General features: G+C 44.8%; 1 protein-coding gene across 7 annotated transcripts in view; it reads right to left on the reverse strand.

Annotated features, from left to right (window-relative positions):
• LOC115119090 (serine/threonine-protein kinase 11-interacting protein-like) overlaps positions 1–6,286 on the reverse strand; it is a 50,522-nt gene extending 44,236 nt beyond the window's left edge. For 3 of the 7 annotated variants that reach the window (XR_010464925.1, XR_010464927.1, XR_010464928.1), the window contains exons 1-8: positions 6,125–6,285; positions 5,726–5,793; positions 5,329–5,531; positions 5,058–5,132; positions 4,859–4,954; positions 4,667–4,774; positions 4,482–4,553; positions 4,172–4,301 (exon numbers count right to left, since the gene is read on the reverse strand). Coding sequence is in view for 4 of the 7 variants with exons in the window: in XM_065023778.1 (XP_064879850.1) it covers positions 4,172–4,301; positions 4,482–4,553; positions 4,667–4,774; positions 4,859–4,954; positions 5,058–5,132; positions 5,329–5,531; positions 5,726–5,792 (751 nt within the window). In the remaining 3 variants the exon portion in view is untranslated. Of the gene's footprint in view, positions 1–4,171; positions 4,302–4,481; positions 4,554–4,666; positions 4,775–4,858; positions 4,955–5,057; positions 5,133–5,328; positions 5,532–5,725; positions 5,794–5,922 lie in introns of all 7 variants that reach the window. The other 4 variants (XM_065023778.1, XM_065023774.1, XM_065023775.1 and 1 more) reach the window with 3 other exon arrangements.
• Between the last annotated feature and the right edge of the window lie 3,499 nt (positions 6,287–9,785).

The following is a 9,785-nucleotide window of genomic DNA, read 5'->3' on the forward strand; positions in this document are numbered from 1 at the left end:
GCAGAGTCAGCCATCCAAGACTAACAGAGACTTAGAGAGTACACTGAACAATAGGGCGACGGTTGGGGGAGAGAGATGGGCAGATAAGCGTTTGTTTGCCAGTACTGCCTGAGTATGCCAGTATATTAATATATTCCTAGCTTCCTATAGCCCCCAACTGTTTGTGGACACAAGGCTGTCAACAGATCCAAGGCTTTGATTGGCTGATGTCCTTGTCTTGTACAAGGCTTTGATTGTCTGAAGTCCCTCGCTGTTCCAATACTCCACCTGTGTTTACTGTATGCCTCGCTGTATGTCTCTCTCAAATGTCAATATGCCTTGTATACTGTTGCTCAGGTTAGTTATCATTGTTTTAGTTCACAATGGAGCCCCTAGTCCCATTCCTCAGACCCCTGATACCTCCTTTGTCCCACCTCCCACATATGCGGTGACCTCACCCATTACAACCAGCATGTCCAGAGATAAAACCTCTCTCATCATCACCCAGTGCCTGGGCTTACCTCCGCCGTACCCGCACCCCACCATACCCCTGTCTGTGCATTATGCCCTGAATATATTCTACCATGCCCAGAAACCTGCTCCTCTTATTCTCTGTCCCCAACGCTCTAGGCGACCAGTTTTGATAGCCCTTAGCTGCACCCTCATACTACTCCTTCTCTGTTCCGCGGGTGATGTGGAGGTAAACCCAGGCCCTGCATGTCCCCAGGCACCCTCATTTGTTGACTTCTGTGATCGAAAAAGCCTTGGTTTCATGCATGTCAACATTAGAAGCCTCCTCCCTAAGTTTGTTTAACTCACTGCTTTAGCACACTCTGCTAACCCTGATGTCCTTGCCGTGTCTGAATCCTGGCTCAGGAAGGCCACCAAAAATTCAGAGATTTCCATACCCAACTATAACATCTTCCGTCAAGATAGAACTGCCAAAGGGGGAGGAGTCGCAGTCTACTGCAGAGATAGCCTGCAAAGTAATGTCATACTTTCCAGGTCCATACCCAAACAGTTCGAACTACTAATTCTGAAAATTACTCTCTCCAGAAATAAGTCTCTCACTGTTGCCGCCTGCTACCGACCCCCCTCAGCTCCCAGCTGTGCCCTGGACATCATTTGTGAATTGATTGCCCCCCATCTAGCTTCTGAGTTTGTTCTGTTAGGTGACCTAAACTGGGATATGCTTAACACCCCGGCAGTCCTACAATCTAAGCTAGATGCCCTCAATCTCACACAAATCATCAAGGAACCCACCAGGTACAACCCTAACTCTGTAAGCAAGGGCACCTCATAGACGTCATCCTGACCAACTGGCCCTCCAAATACACCTCCGCTGTCTTCAACCAGGATCTCAGCGACCACTGCCTCATTGCCTGTATCCGCTACGGTGCCGCAGTCAAACGACCACCCTCATCACTGTCAAACGCTCCCTAAAACACTTCTGTGAGCAGGCCTTTCTAATCGACCTGGCCCGGGTATCCTGGAAGGACAATGACCTCATCCCGTCAGTTGAGGATGCCTGGTCATTCTTTAAGAGTAACTTCCTCACCATATTAGATAAGCATGCTCCGTTCAAAAAATGCAGAACTAAGAACAGATACAGCCCTTGGTTCACTCCAGACCTGACTACCCTCGACCAGCACAAAAACATCCTGTGGCGGACTGCAATAGCATCGAACAGTCCCCGCGATATGCAACTGTTCAGGGAAGTCAGGAACCAATACACGCAGTCAGTCAGGAAAGCTAAGGCCAGCTTCTTCAGGCAGAAGTTTGCATCCTGTAGCTCCAACTCCAAAAAGTTCTGGGACACTGTGAAGTCCATGGAGAACAAGAGCACCTCCTCCCAGCTGCCCACTGCACTGAGGCTAGGGAACACGGTCACCACCGACAAATCCATGACTATCATAAACTTCAACAAGCATTTCTCAACGGCTGGCCATGCCTTCCGCCTGGCTACTCCTACCTCGGCCAACAGCTCCGGCCCCCCCGCAGCTCCTCGCCCAAGCCTCTCCAGGTTCTCCTTTACCCAAATCCAGATAGCAGATGTTCTTAAAGAGCTGCAAAACCTGGACCCGTATAAATCAGCTGGGCTTGACAATCTGGACCCTCTATTTCTGAAACTATCCGCCGCCATTGTCGCAACCCCTATTACCAGCCTGTTCAACCTCTCTTTCATATCGTCTGAGATCCCCAAGGATTGGAAAGCTGCCGCAGTCATCCCCCTCTTCAAAGGGGGAGACACCCTGGACCCAAACTGTTACAGACCTATATCCATTCTGCCCTGCCTATCTAAGGTCTTCGAAAGCCAAGTCAACAAACAGGTCACTGACCATCTCGAATCCCACCGTACCTTCTCCGCTATGCAATCTGGTTTCCGAGCCGGTCACGGGTGCACCTCAGCCACACTCAAGGTACTAAACGACATCATTTACATTTACATTTAAGTCATTTAGCAGACGCTCTTATCCAGAGCGACTTACATCATAACCGCCATCGATAAAAGACAGTACTGTGCAGCCGTCTTCATCGACCTTGCCAAGGCTTTCGACTCTGTCAATCACCATATTCTTATCGGCAGACTCAGTAGCCTCGGTTTTTCGGATGACTGCCTTGCCTGGTTCACCAATTACTTTGCAGACAGAGTTCAGTGTGTCAAATCGGAGGGCATGTTGTCCGGTCCTCTGGCAGTCTCTGTGGGGGTGCCACAGGGTTCAATTCTCGGGCCGACTCTTTTCTCTGTGTATATCAATGATGTTGCTCTTGCTGCGGGCGATTCCCTGATCCACCTCTACGCAGACGACACCATTCTATACACTTTCGGCCCGTCATTGGACACTGTGCTATCTAACCTCCAATCGAGCTTCAATGCCATACAACACTCCTTCCGTGGCCTCCAACTGCTCTTAAACTCTAGTAAAACCAAATGCATGCTTTTCAACCGATCGCTGCCTGCACCCGCTTGCCCGACTAGCATCACCACACTGGATGGTTCCGACCTTGAATATGTGGACACCTATAAGTACCTAGGTGTCTGGCTAGACTGCAAACTCTCCTTCCAGACCCATATCAAACATCTCCAATCGAAAATCAAATCAAGAGTCGGCTTTCTATTCCGCAACAAAGCCTCCTTCACTCACGCTGCCAAGCTTACCCTAGTAAAACTGACTATCCTACCGATCCTCGACTTCGGCGATGTCATCTACAAAATTGCTTCCAACACTCTTCTCAGCAAACTGGATGCAGTTTATCACAGTGCCATCCGTTTTGTCACTAAAGCACCTTATACTACCCACCACTGCGACTTGTATGCTCTAGTCGGCTGGCCCTCGCTACATATTCGTCGCCAGACCCACTGGCTCCAGGTCATCTACAAGGCCATGCTAGGCAAAGATCCGCCTTATCTCAGCTCACTGGTCACGATGGCAACACCCATCCGTAGCACGCGCTCCAGCAGGTGTATCTCATTGATCATCCCTAAAGCCAACACCTCATTCGGCCGCCTTTCGTTCCAGTACTCTGCTGCCTGTGACTGGAACGAATTGCAAAAATCGCTGAAGTTGGAGACCTTTATCTCCCTCACCAACTTCAAACATCAGCTATCTGAGCAGCTAACCGATCGCTGCAGCTGTACATAATCTATTGGTAAATAGCCCACCCATTTTCACCTACCTCATCCCCACAGTTTTTATTTATTCACTTTTCTGCTCTTTTGCACACCAATATCTCTACCTGTACATGATCATCTGATCATATATACACATTGTATATAGACTTCCCTTTTTTCTCTACTGTGTTATTGACTTGTTAATTGTTTACTCCATGTGTAACTCTGTGTTGTCTGTTCACACTGCTATGCTTTATCTTGGCCAGGTCGCAGTTGCAAATGAGAACCTGTTCTCAACTAGCCTACCTGGTTAAATAAAGGTGAAATAAAAAAATAAAAATAAAAATAGAGGTCAGTTCAAGGGGTCATGCATAACAAGTAGTCTTGAGGGAGTTTGCAGATGGAATACTATTGCTAACTATTTGGTATTGATGATTTTTGGCATACGTTTAGGGATAATATCAATATTAGGGCTGTGGTAAAAAAATATATATATATCCCATTTTCCATAGAGAAACCACCACTACTATCATTCATTATAGACACCATCTGGTCATGCTATCAGAGGTGTTACAGTACCGTTGATGGTCTCCAGCTCGTTGTTTCTGAGGATGAGAGTGAGGAGTTTGGCTCTGGAGCTCAAGCCCAGCGTTGGTGCTCTCTGGAGGTTGTTAAAGCCCAGGTTGAGGTGCTCTAGCTCACTCAGAGGCTGAGAGAGAAGGAGGAGAAAGACATCATTTACATTTACATTTAAGTCATTTAGCAGACGCTCTTATCCAGAGCGACTTACAGATTGGTAGATATGGAGATAGCCCAGTGCAGTAACTTACTGCATGTCTCCAACTCTGACCCCTCTCAACACACAGACACAAAACCTATCCACAAATACCTTGAGAAAGTCAGCACACTCCTGGATTTTATTGTGACTAAGATCCAGAGACTTCAGAACATTCAGTAAACTCTAAAAAAGGCAGAGTGACTCACATTAAAACATGGCCCAAAAAAATGATTCACATTAAAAACAAATGTGAAAGTCAGTGAATAAATAAACCAGAGAGCAGGAGCATGTCTTACCAGTGACTCATCCAGGCAGACTATAGTGTTGTAGCTGAAGTTGAGGGTGTGCAGCTCCAGCCAGGGCAGTGCAGAGCTGAGGTCTCCTCCACACAGAGACAGTAGCTCCTGTAACAATAACACTGGCTCAAACTCCAACACAAAGGGGTCTGTTATTCAGAAAGAGAGAACGGTGAAGTGTGTGTGTGTTACCTCCAGGGAACTGAGGCTCTTGGAGCAGGTGAAGACCTCTAACTGAGAGTAGACTCCCCTCAGGTCCTCCAGACAGTGAGGGGGGATACGCTTCAACTGGGAGACAGAACAACAGGCCCAGAGTAAGCCAGATTCTTCTATATACAACATTTATACTGTTTTGTTACAAAGGAGAAGCGCACACATTTTCCTCCCATACCTCTAAGGACTTGAGAGACTTGAAAGGAAAGATCTTGACCACTGACTGAAGCCTCGACCCAGGTGGATTGATGAGCTAGGAATGAAAAACCAAAGGCCAAAGAACATTATACAGAATGCTATAGCGCCACCTAGTGGCTCAATGAAATTCCCTCAGATGTCCACTTAATTCAGTTTTACTTGGAGCATTTATGTTTATGAAGTGCTGAGCACGTTATGCATACATCTATTTTTTTTTAACTGTTCACAAATAGAGCAGGACACACAGACACCTTGAGGGAGACAGTCTTCTGCAGCACGTCGAACAGGAACTGGAGCTGCAGTAGGGAGGTGGTGTCAGCAGGGTGTGAGGGCAGAGCCAGGAAGCCATGTTGGTGAGTCCTGGAGAGGAGGTACTGCTCAAACAGACGACCTAGGTGCTGCAGAGAGTCTGCCTGTAGAGTCAGGGTACTGCTGCCGTCCAGTACAGATGTACCTGGAGAGAGGAGAGACAATGGTAACACACCACTTAAAACCAGCAGTTATAATGCAACATAAAATATATTAAGCATGTAGCTACAGTATAGCTATGAGGCCCTAATAATTTCTAACAAGGTCAAAAGAACAGATTAGCAAATCTGGGATAACAGGGGCTATGTCCAGAATATGTAGGTGGTGATGTTACTATACCATGATTCCGAAGCAGAGTGGCCAAGCTGTTGACAAGGGTGGATTGGCCACTGTGACATCCAGCCATCCTGCAGGTAAACAATGCACCATAAAATAGACGAGAAGACCGAGACAGATGATTCTGGGGAAATGTGACACGTGCAAACAACCCAAACAATAGCAGAAATTGATCAAATAAAAATACGTTCTCAACTTACAGTATAGAGATGATGGAAGCTAACTTGTAGAATACTGGTTAAATACCAGCTAGCTTGTTAGCTACATTGCAATGCAGGACCTGCAGTTGTTTGTGAACGTTAAACTGGTCTACTCACAAAGCCAACACGAATCTATCTCTAGCTAGCTGTTGTAGCTTGTCTTGGATAGCATTCCAGACTATTTCTTGAGACAACAACATACCTTAACTATCTTATGTGACAGTCAAGCAGTGGTCAACATCGACATTCCCTTCCGATTTCCAGCAATACGACAAAAACATCAGTCAAATAACTTCAAGTGTACTCGGTTATCGATGTTGACATCTTCACTTGGACTAATGTCACGTGAGGAAGTTTCGGAAAAAAATATACAGTGGCCTGGAGAAACCAAATTTCAAAAGGCTGAAACAGGCGTTTTTGTAACTTGTGCCAATCAATGGATATTGAAATGTTATAAATGAGCGAGATATCTCAACAACAAAAAAACGAGTGTGCATGTTCAAAATATGATTCAGTTTTCAGATTCAGTCTAATTTCTTGGCCATAGCCACCACTAGATGGCTCCCTACCTCAAGAAGCAGGATCAAATCATAGGGGATCAACAATATTTACTTTATGACAGTGACAACGCAATGGAGCATTTCCAATTTGCTCATTTGTTCATCTTTATTAAGTGCATTCTGAGAACACTCAGCACATCTTTCTGGTATGCTTTATCGCCCTTTTAAACTGTTCTGGATGTTATCTTTACAATAGAGTGGAAGGACAATACACAGTTTTCAACACTGCAAGAAGTAGCTAGATGTAACTATGCAAGGCACGCAAAATAGTATCGTTTAGCATACTAAAGACTTAACAAATCTGTAATTGTGAGTAATTAAGTAAAGTAAGCATTTTTACAAATAGGCCTACTACCACTGCCTTTGCGGGGATCCTTTAAGTTTCCACATTTTATACCAAATGTCCAAAACTAAGTGGTTTCTCTAATTTAAGCCTGTACCGTTCGTCTTGTTGCTAGGTAACACGCACGCACACGCACACACAAGACAATCTTTTTCCATTCGGGACTGGGGATGTTTCCATGTAAGGATTTATGTACGGTAATTTGGTAAACATTTCCATCCACTGAGATGCTCTGGCAGGAAAGGTTCTCTGCAGACCAAGCATACACTGAAAGCATGTTGGGACTGTTTCAAATTCTCTGATTTTTGGGATTGCATTAAAATCAAGCAACATGATTAATGTTATGGAAAACATGGACCAACTAAACATTGTAGATTAGTTGGTTGCATTTTTATGGTGGAAATGCCTTCTAAAAAAATCTCTAATTGTGTGACCTTGATTTTCCATTTCAGTTTAGACCATTCAGTCTGCTATCTTCTGTTTGGGATTCTCAATGTATGATCATATGGTTACAGAAGTAAACAAAGACACAATGCTTAGGTTATGTTTCGATGTTTAGATGTCTTTGTATGTATGAAGTGTTGGATTACGTTTATATTGGCCCATAGATCTGAGAAAAAGTTTTCCACAATCCTCAACATTTCTCTATTTATCCAATCAGTGACTCAGTCAAATGAATGTCAATTAAGTCTAATCAACACACTAAATAAACCATGCTCCTTCACTGTCCAAACGCTGCTCTCAAAATGGAAGAACAATACCTGACCATCCCCCAGTAAGCACAGGTAACCAGCCTGGAACTCCTGGAACCTAGCCTGGAACTCCTGGAACCTAGCCTGGAACTCCTGGAACCTGGCCTAGAATCTAGTGTAACGGCTTCTAGGAGTAGTGGGTGGAGGAGTCAGGCGCAGAGAGCAGGTAGTTCAGAACGTGGATCTTTATTCCAAAGACAGTGAAAACGGACATGCCAAACACAAGGGCGCATGAAATACCCAGTCCAAACAAACAGGACTAAACTGTCTGGAAAAATAGAATCCGCAAATAATCCAACACCATGAACAGAAAACAAGCCCGGCGGGCCTAGTTTCCTTAAATAGCCCACAAACAAAACTAAACTCAAAACAGGTGTAACCAATCAGACCAAACTAACAGAAACAAAAAAGGGAATCGATGGCAGCCAGTAGGCCGGCGACGACGACCGCCGAGCGCCGCCCGAACAGGAAGAGGCACCATCTTCGGCGGGATTCCTGACACCTAGCCTGGAACCTGGCCTAGAACCTAGCCTAGTCCCACATCTGTTTAGGCTATTTTTTGGTGTGACACTGACCAAAAGGGTTAGCAAAACAGCACAAAAATATCTGTGACCAGGCTACGGAAAACCTCCTCCTTTGTGGCCTTTTGCACAGTAGGCTACATGTAAATACAACATGGTTGTAAAACGATTCCTCTATTGGCTCATAATTGGCAGAGAACGGAGGGATGATTCAGGCTCGGAACATGTCAAGTCAAGGCTTTTCTTCTTCCAGAACAAGGTCAAAGGACCATATCACTGTCCCTTTTGTCTTCACTGCATTCCAAGGGCTTGTTTTCATTGTTGCAATGAACCAGTACTGTTCACTTGTAGCCCTGAACAAATCAGGCCTGTTAGAAGGCTTCGGCAGGTTGGATTAAAGCTTTCTTGGATATGTTGTAGCAGCTTACTGTACTGTACTGTACTGTACTGTACTATACTATACTGGACTGTATGTCAGAGAGAGTGAGAGAGAGGGCGAAACCTCACTAATAAAATATAACATGTGAGTCAGTAAACTTCTCAGGTCACAATTCATCACAATACAAACACAGGGTGTGCCCAGGCATCAGGCCAGGCTACTGTTCTTATACATTATAGTCATTACAGCCAGGATACTGTTCTAATACATTATAGTCATTATAGCCAGGATACTGTTCTAATACATTATAGTCATTATAGCCAGGATACTGTTCTAATACATTATAGTCATTATAGCCAGGATACTGTTCTAATACATTATAGTCATTATAGCCAGCATACTGTTCTAATACATTATAGTCAGTATAGCCAGGATACTGTTCTAATATATAAAAATATAAACAGGTCATCCAACTGTGCTAGGCCCATATCGGAAAAATGCCATTTTTTAATCAAAGGGATTTCTGCTCAGTGTTGTAATGATTCACTTCATATCAATCAAATGTTATTTGTCACATGCTTCGTTAACAACAGGTATGGAATAACAGTGAAATGCCTACATACACATATTGAAATTAACTATAGCTCTTTACATATGCATAGAAACAGATAATGTATTCATTCACTGTATGAGGAGATCTCACCCAGCACTCGCTATCAATGTGGACCTGTACTTTATCTAGTGTGTATATTGACTTAATAATTCTGGGGGGAATTTTAGGTAGCTGAACTTGATGGGAATGGCATTGCAATAACCGCTGGCCAGATACTGTGGCATGTTACCCCATTACCTGGTGGCCGTCCCCAGACACTGGGCAAACTCTAGCCCCAGGCCTTGTTTATAAACCAGGCCTTCTCTGCTTCTCCTCCCCAATGTAGCTTTTTATAAAATGACATATGAGGTTCTACGCAAACACCCCCAGCATCATCCAGATGCCCCCCAAGATACTGGCCCCTTCAGAAGGGCCCTTTCTCCTCGCGTCCGCCCTCAAGGCCGAGCCGGGATGCCGACCATAAATAGGTGAAATACCATGAAATCAGAGGGCACCCACAAAACAAAATAATCCACATTTATATCTGTGACTCCCTGCCTGGCTGGAGAGTATGGTTACAGTATATATGCAATGTTTATTTCTGTGCCCTTAAATAAACAGCAATTAGTCTCCCGGGCAACCACAGCACTCACTGGACGGGTTAATGGGAGCTTGTTTGGTATGTAAGCACGACACCTCAGCGCCTGGCCCCAGCT

This window comes from Oncorhynchus nerka, linkage group LG2, assembly GCF_034236695.1.
Source record: "Oncorhynchus nerka isolate Pitt River linkage group LG2, Oner_Uvic_2.0, whole genome shotgun sequence".
NCBI lineage: Eukaryota > Metazoa > Chordata > Actinopteri > Salmoniformes > Salmonidae > Oncorhynchus > Oncorhynchus nerka.